General features: G+C 43.5%; 1 protein-coding gene and 1 long non-coding RNA gene across 4 annotated transcripts in view; one reads left to right on the forward strand and one right to left on the reverse strand.

Moving 5' to 3' along the window:
- The first annotated feature begins 517 nt into the window (after positions 1 to 517).
- ELAC1 (elaC ribonuclease Z 1) lies at positions 518 to 20,404 on the forward strand. 3 transcript variants are annotated; one of them, XM_060405277.1, is made up of 5 exons: positions 518 to 572; positions 5,235 to 6,175; positions 7,399 to 7,563; positions 14,287 to 14,754; positions 16,391 to 20,404. In XM_060405277.1, the coding sequence occupies exons 3-5, from the start codon at positions 7,407 to 7,409 to the stop codon at positions 16,855 to 16,857; spliced, it is 1,092 nt and encodes a 363-aa protein (XP_060261260.1). In that variant the 5' UTR covers positions 518 to 572; positions 5,235 to 6,175; positions 7,399 to 7,406; the 3' UTR covers positions 16,858 to 20,404. The 3 variants fall into 3 exon arrangements, with proteins under 3 accessions (XP_060261260.1, XP_042095480.1, XP_004020595.1); XM_042239546.1 differs by lacking the exon at positions 5,235 to 6,175 and having other exon boundaries at positions 518 to 3,537; XM_004020546.4 differs by lacking the exon at positions 5,235 to 6,175.
- LOC114110426 (uncharacterized) overlaps positions 10,132 to 22,690 on the reverse strand; it is a 33,182-nt gene continuing 20,623 nt past the window's right edge. The window contains exons 4-5 of the long non-coding RNA XR_003586672.3: positions 15,475 to 15,588; positions 10,132 to 10,388 (exon numbers count right to left, since the gene is read on the reverse strand). This is a non-coding gene — a long non-coding RNA (uncharacterized LOC114110426). The remainder of the gene's footprint in view (positions 10,389 to 15,474; positions 15,589 to 22,690) is intronic.

Genomic DNA, 22,690 nt, shown 5'->3' on the forward strand with positions numbered 1-22,690 from the left:
CAACATCAGTCCTTCCAATGAACACTCAGGACTGATCTCCTTTAGGATGAACTGGTTGGATCTCCTTGCTATCCAAGGGACTTCCAAAAGTCTTCTCCAACACCACAGCTCAAAAGCATCAACGTTACACGGCAAAAAAGAAAAACAAAAAAAAAAAGGCCATACAGTAGGGACTTCTCTGGCGGTCCAAGTAGTTAAGACCTTGGGCTTCAGGGGCAGGGGGTGAGGGTCTGATCGCTGGTTGCAGAACTAAGATCCCACATGCCCCCAAGCAGTGGCCAAAAAATAAAAATAAAAAAGCAACCCACACAGCGGGCACTTTTCACTTCAGGCGCTCTGGTCCTCCCGGGATACCGCAGCCGTCTTAGGGGCCTTCCCACTCGCCGCGGGACAGAGTGGTGGACCGGCAGCCCAGCCTCACGCCGGGGTCGCGCTCCGCGGAGAACCACCGAGCGCGGACCTCCGGCGCCTCCTAGAGCGGTGGGTCGCGGGCTCGGCCGGCGGCGCACTTCCGCCCGCGCGCGTCGCCGCCCCGCGGACGGCCGGGCCTCGCCGCGGGCCTCGGGGAGTGGGTGAGTGGGGCAGGGCGCGCCCGAGGTGGGGGACGGGCCGGGGTCTGCGCCACCGAGGCCTCCCCTGCGCCCGCCAAACCGGTCGAGCGCTCGGCGACCCGCGGAGTCGCGGGCTGGGCCGGAAGCCAAGGACCCGAGCCGGGGAGCTGGGACGCGCCTTGTCCACCCACCGCCCCTCATCGCGCCTGCTTACCCCGACCTGCGGGCCGAGGACACCCTGCCCCGCGCCTCTGCCGCCTCCCACCCTCCTTTTGCTCGATAGGAGTGCAGGAGCTGCTGGGGCCGGCCGGCTGTCGGAGACCCGGCCTCTGGCCACGGCTGGCTAGGCCTTGGCCTCGCAAAGGCCACTGTCTGTGCAGAGGGCCTCGGCCCTTTCATCTCTGAAATGGAGGATGACAGGACCTGCCCTGCCTGCACCGCTTGGGTGGATTGCAGGCTTGGCACCGCCTCTGCCTGAAAACTCCTTCGGAGCCCGACAGTCTTTAAAATCTTCCGGGGAGCTTCCCCAGTGCTGAGAACCCCAGAACCGCCCGGCGATTGTAGTCTGCAGCCAGGACTGAGAACCACTAACCCAGAGTGTCAAGTGGGCTACTGAGCTCGATCGTGTGTTGTGTTCTCGCTAGGAATGTGTACTATGAGAAAGCAAACGGCCGAGTTTAGTTCTGTTTTGTTTTGTTGTCCAAGAAGACAAGACCCAAAACCTGGTTTGCTTACTTATTTCCTAGTGGTGCATAACGCGCACCAGTGATTAAATTTCTGGTTACTTCCCGACCTAGTGGAAGAGTTGGTTATTTGGCTTGCTTTTAAGCTTTTTATTATGGAAACTTTCAAATCTATACAAAAACAGAATCGTGTACAGAATGTACCAACTCATGTACTAATCGCTAATCGATCTAGTTTCATCTAGCACCCTCACCCCCACTGGATTATTTTAAAGCAAATCAAAATGTACCATTTCATCCATTAAATACTGGCTTATGTTTATACAACACAGTAACTCCTTGACCCTAACACCATTATCAGTCTCATAAGAATCTTTTGTTACTATCTGGTGAAGTTTGCATTTCCCCTGTTCTCTCATTTTTTCCCCCCTCCCATCATCTGATTGGCCAAATCAGGATTCAAACAAGTTAGACATGTTACATTTGTTTGATGGCTCATATCTCTTTGTCTCCTCTCTCTTGATTATTATTTTTCCTAGTATTTAGGTTGTTGAAAAAGTCAAGTCATTTGTCCTGTAATGTTTCTTACATACTGAATTTTGCTTTTTCCTTCCCTGTGGTGTGCTCTCATAAACTGGTGTTTAGAAGACAGCCTTTTCCAGATACAGGTTATGTTTTTTGGCAAGAAAACCTCGGTTACTGTGTGCTTCATATTGTGTCACAGCAGGAGTTGGATTAGGTCTTGTCTCTGGTGTTAAGATTGATCACTGGCTCTTTTCCATACAAATTGTATTGCAGGGTGACTGATCAGGGAATTACAGAACGATACTGATAACTACAGGCTGAACGAGAGAATATCACCTTTTGACAACCCCTAATGAAATAATGGTTCCTGGAAAGGATCATTAATGGCTGCTAACATCAGATAAAGAGAGACAGCCAGACAGAGTGTGCTCCCTGGTAGAACTTACCAATACCACTTGTTACATATACTTAGATGATGGATGGGGGATAAAGAGGAAACAGGATTGACCTTGAGTTGATAATTGTTGAAGCTCAGTGTGACAGTACATTATACTAATCTCTCTCCTTTTGTGTGTTTTTGAAATTTTGCATAACAAAAGTTTTTGGGTTTTTGTTTTTTTTTAATTGTTGACTAGTGAGTTCAGGTCAGCCTGATCCATCCATTATAGTTCTCCACTAGCCTTTCACTAACTGGTTCTCAAAACTGACTGCATGTTAGGATCACAGGGGAAGAATTTTTCTTATTCAGTTCTAAAACACATGTCTCGTGGAATTTCCTGTTGATAGTTCTGGGATGGAGCCCAGTGGTTGATATGTTTTAAAAGATCTCCACCCCACAACCCACACAGCAGGTGGATGGTACATCTCTCCACCCCGCACATGAGTTTTTAGGTTATTGCTCGTGACCTTTCTATGCCTTACTCCACATTTTCACTTCCAAGACTTCCTCTGATAAGTCTATAGTTTAATTTGCAAAGGCTTTCTGATTGGACTGCAGTTTGCAAGAGCCAGAAGAGTAAAGAGAATACAGAAAGTCTGTATACTGGGAGATTAGTACTCCAGGATTCTGTACCACTGGCTTAGATCTACTATCAGTTACACATGCGAAATGTTTATATTCTATTACACCTTCTGCATTTATTACCTTAAATTTTTGACTTTCTGTATTCTCTTTAGTCTTCTGGCTCTTGCAAACTGCAGTCCAATCAGAAAGCCTTTGCAAATTAACCTATAGAGTTATCAGAGGAAGTCTTGATCTTGGAAGTGAAAATGTGGAGTAAGGCATAGAAAGGTCACTAGCAATAACCTAAAGACTCATGTGCGGGATGGAGAGATGTACCACCCACCTGCTGTGTGGGTTGTGGGGCGGGGGCAGGGAGCTGACTGTACCCCCAGTGGACAGGGAGGTGAGGGGACACATAGTCAGAAAAGCATGTTTAGCTTTATGACACATTATTTTTTAAGTCATGAAGTAAATTAAATGCAAAATAAAGTCAAATAGGTAAATAAAATGCTGCTTATTGCAACCAAAAACAATTCAAGGATTTTTTTAAAAAGTTAATCTCCACCACCATCATTTTAATCACCCCCGGGATAACCACTGTAGTAGTACGGTGTGTATCTTTCCTCACCAGACTATCTCTGTCTTGTAAAACATAGATGTTTGGGCATTGTTATAAAAATGAGATTATACCATAGCCATCTGTAACTTTTCTCATTGTCATCCCTTCAGTGCAGGAGCCACAGACCTGGCTGGACTGTAGAACAGATAGTTCACGGTATGAATGTACAATAAAATACTCAGTTGTTTCCATATTGATATTTATCTATCTGTATATTCAGATGGTTTCCAAATTTTAGCCACTTTAAAAGTTTCACAGTAAATATCACTGTACATAGATCCTTTATTTCTGTAAGGTAGATTCCCCATAATGGGATTGCTGGATTAAAGTACGTTGCTCGTTTTTGTTGGTAATATGTGTTGCCAGGTTACTCTCCCAAAACATAATAGCAGTTCATGCTTCTACCACTGGTAAAATGTAGGTACCCATTTTTCCTTGTCTGGGTTACCACTGGATAGCATTAATATTTGCCAGCCGATGTGTGGCAAATGATGGCTCTTTTTTCTTTAATTTGCATTTCCTCTCACTACTGGAGGACTGAGAGTTTTCCTGCTTACTGGCCCTTTGGATTTCTTTTGTGAATTTCCTGTGTATATTCATTGTTTTTGTTTTCTATTCTGTACTTTTCTTTTTTAATGCATTTGCTTGAACCATTTCTTAGGGGCATTAACCGATTATCAAACAGTACAGTTTTTTCCAAATTTTTTTTTTCTGGCGGGGGGAGGTCCTTTGACATTAAGAGTCTTTTGATATATGAAAATTTTTATGTAGCAAAAATGTCTTTTTGAAAGCTTTGTGTTTCATGTCATGCCAGTAAGGGATTTTCATCCCCAAATTTGTATACATATTCTCCTAATTTTTTTGAACACTCTTTTGGACCTGAAATGTCCAAATTTAAATGTGAAACATTTAAATTTCTAAATCATGTGGAATGTATTTTTATATATGATGCAAGATAAGAATCTTGCTTGACTTTTTCTGAGAAAATAACCAGTTATGTCAGTGTCATTCATTTTAAAAAGCCACCCTTTTTACATTTCTGTTATATATTGATTTCTGTGTGTACCTGGGTTTATTTCCAGACTATCCCTTCTCTTACTTACAACTTTATGTTTGTGGCCAATAATATATCTTTCCATTGTGCGTGATTAGTGTCATGTTGCTACCTAGAAAAGTACATCACTACTCACTGCTTTGTGTACTTTTCTTGCCCATTCTCAGACGTACTTTTTTTCTTTCATGTGATCTTTGGGTTATGTTTGTTCCAAGACGAATCGCACTGGAAATCTGATAGAATTTGTGTTAAATATACATGCATTAATTATGGAAAGATAGGCATTTCTGTGATAGTAAATCTCCTATCAGAGAAGCTAATGTGTTTCTCTCTTTGAGTCTTTTAGGGCCTGTTCCTTTCTTGTTAACTTTATTTCTAGCTATAATACTTTTTTTTTTCTCTTGTGACTGAGGGGTTTTTTTTTTCATTTTTGCAAAGACTGAGAAAAGTTTTTGATAGGTTTCTTTCCCCCTGTAGTTATACATTTATCCAGCTCTCTGTCAAGTTTTCCTGTTTTAGTAATTTTTCTTAAACTTACATGTTTGTTTCCTTCCTTGCCATCCATGTGGATGATCTGTAATTGGTTATATATAACTTTGCAAATAGATGGGGAGACAGTGGAAGCTGACTTTATTTTTTTGGGACTCCCAAATCACTGCAGATGGTGACTGCAGCCATGAAATTAAAAGACGCTTACTCCTTGGAAGGAAAGTTATGACCAACCTAGACAGCATATTAAAAAGCAGAGACATTACTTTGCCAACAAAGGTCCATCTAGTCAAGGCTATCATTTTTTCAGTTGTCAGGTATGGATGTGAGAGTTGGACTGTAAAGAAAGCTGAGCACTGAAGAATTGATGCTTTTGAACTGTGGTGTTGGAGAAGACTCTTGAGAGTCCCTTGGACAGCAAGGAGATCAAACCAGTCCATCTTAAGGAGATCAGTCCTGAGTGTTCATTGGAAGGGCTGATGTTGAAGCTGAAACTCGAATACTTTGGCCACCTGATGTGAAGAACTGACTCATTTGAAAATACCCTGATGCTGGGAAAGATTGAAGGCAGGAGGAGAAGGTGACGACAGAGGATGAGATGGTTGGATGGCATCACCGACTCAATGGACATGAGTTTGAGCAAGCTCTGGGAGTTGGTGATGGACAGGGAAGCCTGGCGTGCTGCAATCCATGGGGTCGTGAAGAGTCAGACACAACTGAGCGACTGAACCGAACTGAACTGAAGTTTGAGTTTATTTTACTTGATGCATATCTCCTGTCACAGAACTGTATCAGAGGGGTTTCCCTGGTGGCCCAGTAGTTAGGAATCTGCCTTGCAGTGCCTGGGGCACCGCAGTGAGAAGCCTGCACATCAAATGAAGAGTGGCCCCCACTTGCTGCAGATAGAGAAAGCCTGAGTGCAGCAGTGAAGACCTACTGCAGCCGAAAAAAAATAAATCAATAAATCTTTAATAAAAGGAACTGTATTTAGAGATGGATATGCCCAAAAATAGTGAAAGGAGAAAGAGAGATCAGGAGTTGGCAGAAATCTACACACTCAACAGGTTGTTGCTGATCACTTGTGAGAGCAGAAGCCTGAGCGCTAACCCCTCACGGAGCCGCTTGTCAGGGGAGCGAGACCTTCCCTCAGCGCTACTGTGTGTTACTCGCATTACTGTCGAGCGTTGTAGCGCTTTGCTGTGGTTTCTGATGGTTCAGAGAAAGGGCTGCTCACCAGAGAGAGATCGCTTGGTGAGCATAATTAAGTTCCCTCTCTTGCCCAGAACCTCGCTAGAGTTGTTTATTGTTTATTAGAAGGATTTTCAAAAAAATTAATCAGCAGGAAGTACAGAGTCCTCATATACCCACTCCTCATCATCCCCCCCCCATCAGTTTCCGCTAATGTTGACATCTTACATTAGTGTGGTACAACAGTGATGAGCCAATATGATACGCAGTTTATATTACGGCTCATTCGCGTTTTGTGTTGTATATACTACTGTGGGTTTTGACCAATGTATGATGACGTGTGTGTCTTTACTGTATCATACAGAATAGTTTTACTGCCCTAAAACCCCATCCCTCCCTCCCTTCCCCCGCAAACCACTGTCTTTTTACTGTCCCCATAGTTTTGCCTTTTCCAGAGTGTCGTGTGGTTGGAATTCAACTACAGTTTGGTTTTATATATACGCACATATATATAATTTTCTGTTTGTTTTTGGTTGCGCTGGGTCTTCGTTGCTGCACAGGCTTTTCTCTAGTTGAAGCGAGCAGGTTGCAGCTGCTGTGCACAAGCTTCTCATTCTGATGGCTTCTCTTTTTTCCATTCCCGGGCTCTAAAACACAGGCTCAATAGTTGTGGTGCACAAGCTTAGTTGCTCCACAGCACATGGGATCTTCCCAGACCAGGGCCTAAACCTGTGTCTCCTGCATTGGCAAGTGGATTCTTTACTACCGAGCCACCAGGGAGGGCTTCCCAGGTGGCTCAGACGGTAAAGAATCCACCTCAGTGCAGGAGACCTGGGTTCTATCCCTGGGTCAGGAAGATCCCCTGGAGAAGGACATAGCAACCCACTCCAGTATTCTTGCCTGGAGAATTCCATGGACAGAGGAGCCTAGCGGGCTACAGTCTATGGGGTCGCAAAGAGTTGGACACAGCTGAGTGACTAACACTTTCAGTTTCACCAGGGAAGCCCTCCACTGTAGTTTTTAATTAACTGAGTTTGGCTTTTTTTTTTTTTTTAATTTATTTTTATTTGCGTCAGCAGTCATACAAGGTTTGGTAATTTGTAGCTTTAACTGATTAAGAGTTACTAAAATCTTTCTTTAGATTTCTGTGGAAAACTATGAGAGAACAGGAATCCACACTGTTCTCAATATATAGAAGTTAGATAACCGTGAAACTCACAAGAACCTGTTTTCGGTGATTTTGAGCAGTCATATGTGATCATCCCTAAGTGATCTTCTCGTTGCAGGGTGGAAGATGTCTATGGATGTGACATTTCTGGGGACAGGTGCAGCTTACCCATCCCCGACCCGGGGTGCCTCCGCGCTGGTCCTGCGGTGTGAAGGCGAGTGCTGGCTCTTTGACTGTGGGGAGGGAACCCAGACACAGCTTATGAAGAGCCAACTTAAAGCAGGTGAGTGTGCGTTCTAGTTTCTAATTAGGGCTGTGTCTTGCTCGTCTTCGTTTTCTTGGCTCTCCTTGGGCCTTCTAATCAGAAGCAACCCCATCAGTTGCACTGAAATTTCAGTGCTGGAGCCCTGGCAAGACTTGGAAGGCGTTCAGGCATCTGGCCACACCCAGATGCCTAGATGAGCTAGCTGAGTGACTGCCCAGCTTACTTCCTCCTTCTCCTTCCCTCCTTTCAGTCCTTCACTTTTCATTCTTCCTGTAAATTGAAGAGCAGGGATCTACATAGGCTTAGGGCATGGAGGATGGAGTGGGGTACATCGGACACATTAAAAAGACACTGCTCAAGCACGGGAACGTACTTACTTCCCCCAGGAGATGGGTGTAAGTATCATGAGAGGGCAGTAGGTGTTCTGAGGAGTGAGCTGTTCTTTTCCGCTTGGGGTCATCAGAGAAGACATCTGAGGGGGGTGATCTGTGAGCTGTTGAAGGAGGCGGCAGGGCTCCCTGGGCTGGGGAGAAGAAGGGCATGAGGGAACAGAGCGAGCCTTGCCCCAGGCCCACCGAAGGGTCCAGTGTTCACAGAGCCTTGGCCCAGAGTCAGGTAGACCAGGATTCCAGTCCCAGCTGTGTTTCTGCTTATCACCTTAGAAGATCAGCAAGCTTAAGCTTTTCTTTTCTCATCTTTAAAATGGGGTTAAAACCCCCCTATCAGGGCTTTTCTGATGGCTCAGCTGGTAAAGAATCTGCCTGCAATGCAGGAGACCCCTGTTCAATTCCTGGATTGGGAAGATCCACTGGAGAAGAGATAGGCTACCCACTCCAGTATTCTTGGGCTTCCCTTCTGGCTCAGCTGGTAAAGAATCTGCTTGCAATGCAGGAGACCTGAGTTCGATCCCTGGGTTGGGAAGATCCCCTGGAGAAGGGAAAGGCTGCCTACTCCAGTATTCTGGCCTGGAGAATTCCATGGACTGTATAGTCCATGGGGTCGCAAAGAGTCGGCACGACCGAGTGACTCACTTGTCTTAAAACCTCCACTTAAAAGGAGTGATGTAAGAATTGTATATAATAATCCCTTCTCTGTGTGGTTGTCTCCTTCTCATCAGTTAAATCTCAACCCAAATGTTGTCTCCTCAGAGGCTTTCCCTAAACCTCTTGGGTTAAGTAATTTCTCCCTTACCCCAGGCATTCTCCTGCTTTGTGCTGTTTCTGCTGACCCTTTAGCATCACCAGTGTCTAAATTATGTCATTTAGGTAGTTGTTTCTGTGTTCACCGTGTGTCTCCCTGTACGACTGGGCTCAGTGAGCATGTGCACACCTGGCAGATGCCTAGTAATAGCTATTAATGCATGAGTAAGATGTTCAGCACTTAGTACAGGGCCTCTCACTTGTTAGATCTTGATAAATGGCAGTTATTGAAATTATTCCTGTGGCTCATCACAGTACCTGGCATTTAATGACTAAAAGAAAGACAGCTGTAGCATCCAAGGATCCCTTGGTCTAGTGGTGGAAACTGACTGCAGACAGTCATGGTGTGATGTGATAAGTAAGAATAAAGAGGTGTTTTCTAGCTACTTTTGAAGCACAAAGGAAGAGGACACTAACTGTATCTGTGTGTTCAGAGAAAGCGACTCAGAGACAGAGAGGGGATATAAGAGATGAATAGAAGTTTCTCTGGGAGGAGAAGCAGGGATTGATATTCAGGGAGCAGATGACAGAGTGAGCAGGAAGTAAGGGAGTTTCCAGAGACATGACATGTTTGGGGAATCGTAAGCCATCCAGCACTCTGAGTACTTGACTGCAGAGATGAGAGACAGGAATGCTTAAAGTGAGGGCCGGCTGTGAAGACTTCTGTGGTATTCTAAGGTATCTGGACGTTATTTTTTAGTCTGTTGTCAACAAGGAATCATTAAATAACCTTTTAAACCAAGAAATGACATGGTCTGATTTGTGTTTTAGGACAGTTTTCCAATAGCAAATGTATTGGGGAAGAGAGTATCATCGGGAGAGTGGCATCAGGCCCAAGGCAGTTGCATTCACCTGGTGAGAGAGAGAAGATGAAGATGCTGGAGCAGAAAGCAGGAATAAGGATGAATTAGAGAGACTCAAAGAGAGCCGTGTAGAGCCAGCAGGAGATGTGACTGAGTGAGTGTCTTAGGATGTGAAGAAGTACAGGATCACTCCAAGTTATAGGTGGTGATGTCCCAGACCTAGACAGAGTTAGATAGAGAGTTAGGAAGAGAACTGTTAGAGGAAGGAACCAGGCGTACCACTTGGGACAGGTGTACACAGTTCAGCCCTAATTACATACTGTCTTATGTTGAAACCCTGTGGTCAGAGCAGTGCTATGCTTTACTTCCCTGGGATCACACAAGGGTTCCTTTCTCGAGACCTGGTAGGGTAGGCACACCCCAGAGTGGTGGCTGAAATATTTAGAGAGTAGGGGTTGAGGTGGCAGGGTGAATAAAATAGAAACAAGTGGCTGTTGTATTAAGAGGTTTGGGTGTAGGGATAAGTCTCCAGTTTTTACTCAGTACCTGTGTCAGTTACCTAATGCTGCATGACAGATTAAAAATTTAGTGGGTTACTTGCATTTATTATCTCATCGTTTCTGTGGGTCAGGGACTTCAGGCCAGGCTTAGCTGGATTCTCTCTTTCAGGGTCTCTGTAGGCCGCAGCCCAGGTAGAGGAAGAATGGATTTCAGAGCTCACTCAGGTTGTTGGCAGAATCCTTCCAGGTGTTGAATGAAGGCTGCCGTGGCAACTCGAGGCCTGCTGTAGGTCCTGGTCATGGGGGTTTCTGCTGCAGGCTAGCTTGCTTCCTTTTACTGCCTGGAAGGGAGAAAGAGACTTAAGAGCAAGTCTGCCAGCAAGATGGACTCTTAGAACATAATCGCATTGCATCCTTGTGCCGTGTTTCACTGGTTAGAAGCAAGTGCCCAGTCCCACCCACACTCAAGGGAAGGAATTATAGAGGGATGTGGGCAGCTGGAGGCAGGGGCCATGGGTACTGCCCTAACTCTATTTGCCTTAATACCTTTCTCTCATGTTTTATATTTTACAATTATTTTTCAACAGATCACAAAGCTCAAGCTTTTTAAAATAAAAGCTTAGCCAAAAAATAATAATACTAAAATAAAATCTAAAGGGAACCTTTACCTTACTAAATTTTTATTGATTTAAAAAAAAGAATTCCTGGCCTCAGGGAGGAGATGATATGGTAATCCCTGAACATCAGCTAAGACACTCTAGCACTTCTAAAGCCCCAATCTCAACCTGGAATCCTCAATACATCTTGGTTTCTCTCAGTAACCAAATATGGACCCATCACTGTTGGAGTCTTTGAAACCCTTTTAGCTTATACTACCTCCTGGGTAATAATATTTTCTGGGTTTCATAAGGAAGTACTTTCTGTCTGTCTAAATATACTTCTTTCAACTTTCCATGGTCCTGATATCCAAGCATCTGATTAAAAAGTGTGGGTTTGTCATATCTTTTTTTTTTTTTCATAATTTTAAAGGTGAGCTTAAGCTTTTTTCCCCCCTCAAAAATAATTACAAAAAAGTATTATACAAGTATAATTTTAAAGTGATTATAATAAGTATACTTGCTCATTGTAAAAGTTTAAACAAAGCAGGAAAATATAAATAAGAAAATCCCAAATCTCTCTCTCTGGTCAGTGAATTTCCTGTATATATAGTTATGGTAATGGTGCAGGTATATTTGTGTGTGTGTTTGTATATAATTTTGCATAAATGCTATCAAACTATATTTGATATGGCTTTTTTTTTTCCAACTGAATAGTATGTGTGTTGTAGACGTTTTCCTACAGCAGTAAATATCAGTGCATCCTTCCTTTGGGTGTAGAGGATGTTTAGTCTTCTACTCCTCTGTGGATGGCATTTTCCCTGGTAATTTTCGTGTTCTTAAGTGAAAGGGAACTCATGCATTTTTCTTTTTTCATTTGATAGCTTCCTCTTACCTTTGATAATTGTGGTTGCCATTCCTTCTCCCACTGAAATCAAGTTTCTTAAAAAATGAAATGTTTGTCTTCCATGAAACTGTGATAACTGTGGAAAGTTACTTTCTCTTACCTAACATGTCTCACTTGCTTTGAGTTCACTGATCGTTTGGTATTCAGCTTTGGCTGTGCTTTGCAGTAAATAGGGAGAGGCCCGGAAAGTCTGACTTGGCAGTTTTGAGGTCAGTGTGAGACCAGGACTCAACAACTGATGTAGTTCTTTTGTCTGCTGATTCTTTAGGTCCCACTTGGGAGGGTGGGGGGCTGTTGGCAGCCCAGATAGCAGAAAGGGGGAAATGAAAGGGTTCCAGAAGTCCAAAAACAGCAAAAACGAAGACTACACCAAGACAACAGAAAGGAGTATGTTGGGAAAACTTCTAGCGTGCCTCCTGGGAATTCTCAAGGTTCAAGATCAGCCCCTACCTGGTCCATTGCTCTCTGCTACAGTACCTGGCTTGATGTAGTAACACTGAGAAGACTCGCTTGGAGCACACTGTTACCTGGATGTCACAGGACAGATCCCATCACAATAAACTGTTCCTGTTCTTTTATGGTATCAAGTGTTTGAAGTAGGTGGGCCATGAGCTTGGACTGGAAGCAGCTGTTGTATTAAAAATATGTTAATTGTGATTGTTACTTTCAAAGGGCTTTGTGGTGCATCTCTGAAAACGCTGATGTGGCATCCTGCCACGCACCAGGAGTAAATTCAGCTTGTTGTTCAGTCGCTCAGTCGTGTCTGACTGTTTTGAGACCCCGTGGACTGTAAGCCCGGCGGGTGTTTCAGTCCATGGGATTCTCCAGGCAAGAATACCAGAGTGGGTTGCCATGCCCTCCCCCAGGGGATATTCCCGACCTAGGAATCGAACCTGCATCTCCTATTGTGGCAGGCAGATTTTTTACCACTGGGCCACCAGGAATACCCATACAGTTTACCATTGGCTAAATCAAGTTACAGCCTACATCCATATGCACTGGAAGAGCTGCTGTATTAGTTCAGACCGAAAGGAAGGGGTGGACCCACGTGCCTTTATGTCACACCATGGGGGGTTTACCCTTGCACTCCAGCATCTGTTGCCTGCCTCCTCCTCCTTGGACCTTCACCTCACTCCCTTTCTCCCTACCTCCTCCCTCTTCCCTGTCTTCTCCTCCCTCATTCCCCTTGCTTTTTCCTGCTTCTCCTTCTGTCTCATCCAGGCAAGCAGGCTCTGGCTTGGTTAGTTAGTCTTTGGCCAGTGTGGAGTCCTTAAAAGGCAATTTTGGTTTCAGGCACTGATCCAGTCTGTTGAAGCCAAAGGAACGTTTGTTAGCATGCTTGGAGTACATACTTGCTGTTCTCAGAGGGAGCAGCAGGGGGCAGTGTAACTGCCAGATACTTTCACATGAGGCCTAGCTGATAAACTTAGTTCAGTTCAGTTCAGTCGCTCAGTCATGTCCGACTCTTTGCGACCCCATGAATTGCAGCACGCCAGGCCTCCCTATCCATCACCAACTCCCGGAGTTTACCCAAACTCATATCCATCGAGTCAGTGATGCCATCCAGCCATCTCATCCTCTGTCGTCCCCTTCTCCTCCTGCCCCCAATCCCTCCCAGCATCAGAGTCTTTTCCAATAAGTCAACTCTTCGCATGAGGTGGCCAAAGTACTGGAGTTTTAGCTTTAGCATCAGTCCTTCCAAAGAACACCCAGGGCTGATCTTCTTCAGAATGGACTGGTTGGATCTCCTTGCAGTCCAAGGGACTCTCAAGAGTCTTCTCCAACACCGCAGTTCAAAAGCATCAATTCTTCAGCGCTCAGCTTTCTTCACAGTCCAACTCGCACATCCATACATGACCACAGGAAAAACCATAGCCTTGACTAGATGAACCTTCGTCGGCAAAGTAATGTCTCTGCTTTTGAATATGCTATCTAGGTTGGTCATAACTTTTCTTCCAAGAAGTAAGTGTCTTTTAATTTCATGGCTGCAATCACCATCTGCAGTGATTTTGGAGCCCCCAAAAATAAAGTCTGACACTGTTTCCCCATCTTTTTCCCATGGAGTGATGGGACCGGATGCCATGATCTTCATTTTCTGAATGTTGAGCTTTACGTCAACTTTTTGACTCTCCACTTTCACTTTCATCAAGAGGCTTTTTAGTTCCTCTTCACTTTCTGCCATAAGGGTGGTGTCATCTGCATATCTGAGGTTATTGATATTTCTCCCGGCAGTCTTGATTCCAGCTTGTGTTTCTTCCAGTGAATCATTTTGGTACCCGTTTTCCTTTTCTCTTTTTTCCAGTAAGAGGACATATAGGAAAATATTCTTAAAACTGTAACACTGTATAATTTGAAGATTTTTATGGGCTTCCCTGGTGGCTCAGAGGTTAAAGAGTCTGCCTGCAATGCAGGAGACCTGGGTTTGATCCCTGGGTCGGGAAGATCCCCTGGAGAAGGAAATGGCAACCCACTCCAGTATTCTTGCCTGGAGACTCCCATGGATGGAGGAGCCTGGTGGGCTACAGTCCACAGGGTTGCAAAGAGTCAGACACGACTAAGCGATTTCACTTTCACTTTATGAAAAAAGTTATATCTTATTAAAACCTTCCAGTGAAATAATACTTGTCTTTCTTGCTTCTGGAATCATGTAGAAAAATACATGCATGTTTCAAGTAGCTTTGTGTGGGTTTTATTTCTGAAAAATTCAAAAATCTGTTTCTCTGCTTCAATCAAAAGGGAGAATTACCAAGATCTTTATCACACATCTTCATGGAGACCATTTTTTTGGCCTTCCTGGCCTCCTCTGCACAATCAGCCTGCAGAGTGGGTCCATGGTCACCAAACAGCCCATCGAAATCTATGGCCCTGCGGGGCTTCGGGACTTTATCTGCCGAACCATGGACCTCTCTCACACGGAGCTGGTCTTCCCTTACGTGGTCCATGAGCTGGTGCCTACAGCAGATCAGTGTCCTACGGAAGAACTGAAAGAATCTGTGCAGGTGAATAAAACAGACAGCCCTCCCCAAGAGGGAGAAGGACGAACCATCATGTTAGACTCAGAAGAAAGCTCATACCTCCTGGTTGATGACGAACAGTTTGTTGTGAAAGCATTTCGCCTCTTTCATCGAATACCCTCCTTTGGATTTTCCGTCGTGGAGAAGAAACGCCCAGGTAAACTCAACGCACAGAAACTGAAGGACCTGGGTGAGTGAGTGTTTGTTTTCTCCTTTCTCCTCAGTTGAGTTGCCGTGAGCTAAAGCAGGTGGAAGTGTCATAGGAACCTTCCTTTCTTGCCTCCCAGGCCTAATGCTTACATTTTCTCCACGTACTTCCTTTTCCTGAAGTTTGTTTATTAAGGGAAATCTTTAGGGCCAGAAGACGCTATTCAGGGCAAAAAGGAAGTATGTATTTGAAGTCTCTCTTCAGCTCTCTAGAGGCACATTCTTGATCTGTCTTGTCTTCAGGTTTTACTATCTTGGTTGGTGGGGTGATGGTGGATGTCTCAGGCCTAGGCTTTTATTTTCTCATGTCATCTTTTTGAAGTACATTTGAGTGGCATCTTTGGTCAGATACTTTTCACCGTAGTTCTTAACCATGCAACTGCAACCAGCTGCTTTCTGAGTTTTCCTTCTTTATTGACTTGGCCTAGGCCGTCAACTTTGATTAAGTTATTAATAATTTGGTGTTTGGAACACTGCCTCAACCGATTTTATTTATTTATTTTTTTGACTGTGCCGGGTCTTCGTTGTAGCACATGGGGTCTAGTTTCCTGGGGAACGAACCCAGGCCTCCCGCATTGGGAGCATGGAGTCTTAGCCACTGAACCACCAGGGAAGCCCCTCAACCAGCCTTATATACCTGGGTTCATCGCACTTGGAAGCAAGCATTCAAAGCTTGGCTTGGGGCCCATCTAAGGCCTCGTACCTTGTCCATGCTAGGCCGTCACATGCCCAGGGCCTTCAGCACGTCTCCCAAAGCAGCGCCAGGCACATCATCCCTCTAGTGTCTCCACCTTCCTTGCCATGCCGACCACAGAACCTGTGAAAAGCGTGGCAGTGGTTTTCCATGTGTTCTTTTTCTTTATTTGCACAATCTCTTCTTTCTTCCCCAACTAAAACAAAGCACTAAGTAATGAGGAAAACTGCCTTAGACCAAAGATTTTTTTAATATCTACAAACCTGTGAAAATAGCAGTGTGTTGTGAAACTGTAAACATGATCCATGTTGGAATTAGTGAATACACTCTGTTTGTACGTATTGCCCAGAGTGATCATCAGGTGTTATTCTCGATTAATATGAGATTTAAGCCCAGTTTGGTAAGCATGGAACTGCCTCTGTTTAAAACGAAGATTGATTATGCATAACTACCTGAAATTCTCCTTGATGTTGTGATCCAAACAATCCCCTCTAACAGTTTTTTTATTACGTTAATCAGTTTGTTGGTAACGTGTCATTTAAATGGGCTCTTTAATTTTACCTGAAGATGAGCTTATTAAATACAGCACTCAAAAACTGTTATTCCCATGCACAGCAGAGGATCACAGCTGTTACCTTGACTATAATAAAGTTTTACGGGGACTTAAGAGCTTAAACTTAACTGAAACGTGTGCTTGGAAATGTTTTAAGTACTTGGACATTGCTAATATCAATAGCCAACAATGAACTTTTAAAAAATGTATAAATATCCCAGTTTCCCACAAGTAATAAAATATTTATAACTATTATGAAAAGAATTGGATGCCTTTTCCATTTGCTATTTGCAGTGCTGTTGAAACAGACGCTCTTTAACAAGTCATAAATTCCATTCCCATGATGTGATGGTATCTGCCTCCATCTTTTAGGTGTTCCACCAGGTCCTGCCTATGGGAAGCTGAAAAACGGAATTTCTGTTGTTCTGGAAAATGGAGTTACAATTTCTCCCCAAGATGTCTTAAAGAAGCCTATTGTTGGAAGAAAAATCTGTATTTTGGGTGACTGTTCTGGGGTTGTGGACGACGGAGGAGTAAAGCTGTGCTTTGAAGCAGACCTGTTGATCCACGAAGCGACCCTGGATGACACCCAGATGGACAAAGCGAAGGAGCACGGCCACAGCACGCCGCAGATGGCGGCGACGTTTGCAAAGCTGTGCCGAGCAAAGAGGCTGGTTCTGACTCACTTCAGTCAGAGGTACAAACCAGTTGCCTTGGCCAGAGAAGGAGAAGCAGATGGGATTGTAGAACTTAAAAAGCAAGCGGAATCAGTATTAGACCTCCAAGAAGTGACTCTCGCAGAAGATTTCATGGTGATCAGCATTCCAATCAAGAAGTGAAACCAGTATTCCTGAATGCATTCTGATGTGTCTGTAAATATGTTATTGAACCAACAGTCACATTTGGTTTCTTTTTGTTGTGGTGGTGGTGGTGGTCATCGTAGTTTTGGTCTAAAATTATTTGAGTCCTCATAATCCTGGAAAGGATGGAGCTGCATTGCTGAACTAACTCAGCATTGAGAGGGAGCAAGCTTTTTTATAATAAATCACTTTAAAAAGAATGAAACCAGCATCCTTCTTAAAGTCCAGAGTTGACAAAATAATAGGCTATTCAGGTATACATGCTTTGTGGTTGCTGCCTCAGAGATTAGCCAATGCACCATGCAATCCTGGGCTTAGCTTCTATCTAGCTTTATTGCTGTTGTTGGCAAAGTTTGCAGGACTTGGCCCTCCTGGCTAACAATGGTATTTTGGCAGTTTGTGTTAAATCTGTTCATGTTATTAACAAAAGAGAAATGTAATGAGATATTGGATATGCAGAATTGAAGCTGGCATGTTAAATCTTGAATTCTTTGCTAGAAGACTGAAGGCAGGGTCAGGGTAGGTGTTTGGCCTTCAATTAATATTTTATTAAACTTTCCAGTTTGCTCTAAACCCAGGGTTCTCAGAGGTGATACTGCTCCCTTAGATGGAATTTTGAAGTTGTGGGATGTTTCTTGTCAAAACTAGGAGGGGTTACTACCAGCAGTTAGTCAGTACAGGGCAGGATGCTAGATTGTAGAGAATTTTGGTCAGTCCTAAACAATGAAGAATTATCTCATCCCACAATGCATATTGCAGGTCTGTTGAAATACACATCAAACTAAAACTTAGACTCCTGCTGTGAACATACTTGATAAAAATTAAGTGACATAGGGGGCATGAACCACTGGTCTCCTTGCATGGCCCTGCAATAAACCTTTCTCTGCTCAAAAAGGAAAAAAAGAAATAGTGATGTAATGAGCTGAACTACGAGGTAAGTCAAATTCTGCAACAAATCCTAAAAAGCTAGCTAAGTGAATATATTGGAATGTCACATCAAACATTATTTGTCAGAAATGAGCTATGGGCTGGAGCTTGTGAATCTGGAGGTTAAAAAATGACTCTATGTCCAACTTGGGTTTAATTTACGTGTTCTGATAAATAATTATTTGAGCACCATTTTAGTAAAATGTTCTTTCTAGAATAGCTTTTCCTGCTGAGTTGCCTTCCACCTCCCTTCTGTCTGTCATGGGGTATCTCTGACTCATTTGCCCACAGTATTTCTCAAAATGTATTACATGGAAAGGTGGTCTCAAGTACTGATTCAGTCAAAACAGTTCCCTAATCAAACTGGTTTGGGGAACCCTGTATACTCCCCCTGGCAGAGCTGTAATGCCCACCAATGTATTACAATAGCATTGCTTCAGTGATCACCAGCCAGGCTGTGATGCCAGAAAGACCTGATTTCAGAGTCCCATTCCCTCTGTGCTCTGAAGCACGGTCCTTAGATCTGCTGATCTTTAGCTTGCTCATCTCTAAAAGTGAGAAAAATAATAGTAAGACCTACCTCTAGGAGTGCTGTAAAGATTAAATAATGACAGTGTATAAAAGGAGCATAGCACATTGCTTCAAGGCACGAAGTCCTAAAGTACAGAGGCTTGTCAACTGAACCCCTTTCTAAAGTCATATTTCACCATATACTATCTGTTAACATCTTAAGAACCTAGAGAGTTTTATAGTATACTTATTCAGAAATACTGTCATGGTGTGTAGTATACTACTGGATTCCTCTGGTCCTGGGGCTTTTCTAGTAAAAATTGACTACCGGAGGGGTCTGGAACCCCTGAAATAGTGATGGTCTAGTTACTCAAGATCTCAGTCATTCTGAAGCAGCCTCCAGAATGGGCTGATTCAGCCCTACTTTAGGCTCCTGGCCTGCCAGAGTACCAAAGTGGACCAGAACTAACGCATATCTTGATTTCTGAACTCAAGTCAAACCAGCATTTATTAACCTACTGTGTGCCGAATGGGCTTCCCTGGTTGCTCAGCAGTTAAGAATCCGCCGCAGGAGATACAAATTCAATCCCTGGGGTTGGGAAGATCCCCTGGAGGAGGGCATGGCAACCCATTCCAGTATTCTTGCTTGGAGAATCCCATGGACAGAGGAGCCTGGCGGGTTACAGTCCACAGGGCTGCAAAGATTTGGGCACGACTGAAGCGATTTAGCACACGTGCATTCAACGTGTGCCCAAACCTGTACAAGAGGGAATGGCTAGTACTAGTACCTCTGATGCTTGGAGCTCTGGTGTGTAAAGATTGTAGTTTGGTCACCTCTACATTCTTGGAAATACCCACCCATACTATGCCCTCAGAAATGTATATAGAATGAAACAAGATCACAAAATTTAAGACCTAAAGTTCAGAGCCTGTGACTAGCCCATTTTACTGCTGGGTTTGTCCAAAACTGTAACTGCCTGATTGGTGGTATTCCATTTACTGTGTTGGGAGTAAATGAATACAAGACAAAATTTTAAGCTCGCTGTCTCAGTGGTAGAGACTAACAGGAAAACTCAAAGTGAATATGCAGTTCTTTCAGATCTTTCTGATCTTACAGCCTATCACTCAGTTTTGCTGTTTCTGAGCGTTACTAGATAGCTGACTTGAGCTGTGCCATTAGAATCAGGCTCTATTAATACGTGTGGGCTAAGCCCTCAGAGAATACAAGAAGGTGGAACAAATTGATGTGTTGGATTAAGTGTGGGGTATCAGTTCATGGCGAGAATTCTTTCTTGGACCCTCTTCTGGCCTAGAATTTGTTCTTAATAGTAGGACACATTCTAAGAATTTGTGGAGCTAGAATTGAGTGAATTTTTTTTTTTCCTGTTAGGCCGGGCCATGCAGCTTGAGGGATCTTAGTTCCCCACTCAGGGATTGAGCCAGAGCCACGGCTGTGAAAATGCCCAGTCCTAACCCCTGGCCTGCCAGGGAGTTCCCAAGGGTGAACCTTAAGTTGGACTTCCCAGAGCCTATAATTTGTTCATGGTTATATGACTCTCGAGGGGATTAGAATATGTGTTGTGCCCCAAACTTATTTGATCACTGAATCCTCTTTTGCCAAGGAGCATCTTATAACACGGAGAGATGGTGTTCCTTAATACTACTGAAAGTATTAATAGTCACTGACTATGTCCATCACTGACTCGATGGACATGAGTTTGAGCAGGCTCTGGGAGTTGGTGATGGACAGGGAAGCCTAGCGTGCTGCAGTCCATGGGGTCGCAAAGAGTTGGACACGACTGAGCAACTGAACTGAATACGTTGAAAAGCATTTTATTTATATTTTTTACCTGCAACTTTATTGAGGTAGTATGTTCCATGTCTACACCAAATATAGTATTTTCTTTGTCTTAAGCCAACTTTCCAATTGTCAGAAATTCATACTCCTGCTTATTTAGATTAAAAAGTAGGCACTTTTCTTTTTCTCAAAAGGTATTTAGACTTGCCCAAATAGACCCCAGATCATCTCTGTTTTCAAATACTCATGCTTCATTAGTATACTTTTAATAAACTTTTAAACATGAAAGCAGCATATGTTCAGTGACTTTTTTTTTTTAAGGTTCAAGAAAATAAAATGACTACTCATAATTCTGCTGGGGGCTTCCCAGGTGGTACAGTTGGCAGGAGATGGAAGAGATGTGGGTTCGATCCCTGGATCAGGAAGATCCCTGGAGAAGGAAATGGCAACACATTCCAGTATTCTTGCCTGGAGAATCCCATGGACAGAGGAGCCTGGTGGGCTACAGTCCATGGGGTCGCAAAGAGTCAGACACAACTGAGCGACTGAGCATGTTCACACTCACAGTTCCAGCAATCCAGAGAGCTACTGCTTTAGTCCAGTGAGTGATCCTGAAACTGAAATGTGAGTCAGCATCACTCAAGGTGACACACAGGCGGACAAGTGTGCATAGGTAGACACAGATCCGTGGGTTCTAATTCCAAAGACTAATTCAGTATGTCTGGGGTAGAACCTAAGAATCTGCATTTTTAATAAACCTCCCTAGGTGATTCTGAAGTATGTGAGTGGTAGGCCACACGCAGAGAAAAAGCTGTGTTTAGGCACTTAGAAAATCTGAGGTGTACATAAAGATATTTTATGTATTTAAACATGCTTATAGATGTATGTATATTACACACACATATTTTTACGTGTAGGTTGACCTCAACTGTTTTTCTCATTTAACAAGAGCATTTTCCCACAGCATTAACTGTTCTTTGAGAGCATGAATTTAATGATTTTAGATTGTCCTATTCTATAGATGTAATATATATTTTCATACTTTTGAGGCATTTGAGGTTGTTTTCCATTGTTATAAATAATACTGTCATGAATATTCTGAGGCATAAATCTTTGTTTCTCTGAGTATTTCCTTAGCATTGATTTCTCTGGAGGTCAAAACATCTAACCTATTTTTCTGGACTCTGGTCAAGAATCTCTCACTTGTTTTCTAGCTCACACTGCGCAGCTGCAGGAGAGAGGCCTCTTTCGCTGTTCCATTGATAGATGATATTGAATATCTTAGATTAATAACCTTTCTAACACTTCTCTTCCCAGACATTTGTCTTATAAAGATTATTTTTGCCTGCTAATGATAACAGTTTTATTATGTCTTGCAACTAGCACATATAATTCAACTGTAATTTCCTTGAATATTCTTATGTTACCTTAAAGATGCAATTCTTACTTAAAAGGTAAAAATCCTTACTGCTTCAAATATGTTCAAGATAGATGTACAGTGAAGGTGATTTTGTCTTCACAAAGTTATATATTATGGTGGAATATATTGATCCTGTCCTCACTGATTGATGGATTTTTTAGGTACTGAATGAGTCAGAATATTGGTGTTTTGTTTTATTTTTCACGTGGGAAAAATAAAAAGGAAATGCTGGTGATGCTCACTCTTTGGCAGGACAAGGATAGAATTTGAGGGGGCTGTGGTGGGATGTGAGGTAAGATTGAGGAATTCTTTTAAACAGTGTTTAAAAACTAAAAAATAAATAGTACATTAACCACACTACGTTTTTAAAGGGGGTGGGGTGCGGGATGATAGTGAATACCAGATGAATGGTTAAGAGTGGAAGAAGGGATCCTCAGCAAGGGGTATGGGAGGAACAGTGACGAGGACTGTCTTATACAAGCCTAATGGCACTTGTGGCTTCCCTGGTGGCTCAGACGGTAAAGAATCCGCCTGCAATGCTGGAGACTGGGTTCAGTCCCTGAGTCCTCAAGATCCCCTGGAGAAGGGAATGGCTACCCACTCCAGTATTCTTGCCTGGAAAATCCCATGGACAGAGGAGCTTGGCGGGCTACAGTCCATGAGATTGCAAAGAATTGGACACGACTGAGCAACTAACATATGCAGTATTTTGAACTATTTGTGTTTTGTGTGTGTTGTACATGTTCATTTAGTTAAAAAATTACATTAAAATACCTACACAACAATGACGTCCTGCTCCAAATAAGTATGTCAGCTGGGGTTTCCTTATGGGTGCTCCAGGCAGTTAACAGTTCCTTTCAAGACTTTTTAACATTCCAATCCATTCCCCATACTGCAAGAGGTTTCTTCAGAACGCAAACTTGAACCTAGTACCCAGATCTGAATGACCTTGCCCTGCCCCCCTTTCCAAGCTAATCTTATTCCGCTTATTTTTGCAGCCCCAGCCATGTGGGCCTTTTAGTCCTTTGTCAGAGGTTTCTGTTGTTGCCCAGTCTTGGCACAGACTGCTCTCTGGGCCTGGACCCTGCTCCCTGGGCCTGGACCTTGCTCCCTGGGCCTGGAATGCTGTCTCCTCTCCCCAGGTTAACCCTTCCTGA

The sequence above is a fragment of the Ovis aries genome, chromosome 23 (assembly GCF_016772045.2).
Source record: "Ovis aries strain OAR_USU_Benz2616 breed Rambouillet chromosome 23, ARS-UI_Ramb_v3.0, whole genome shotgun sequence".
NCBI lineage: Eukaryota > Metazoa > Chordata > Mammalia > Artiodactyla > Bovidae > Ovis > Ovis aries.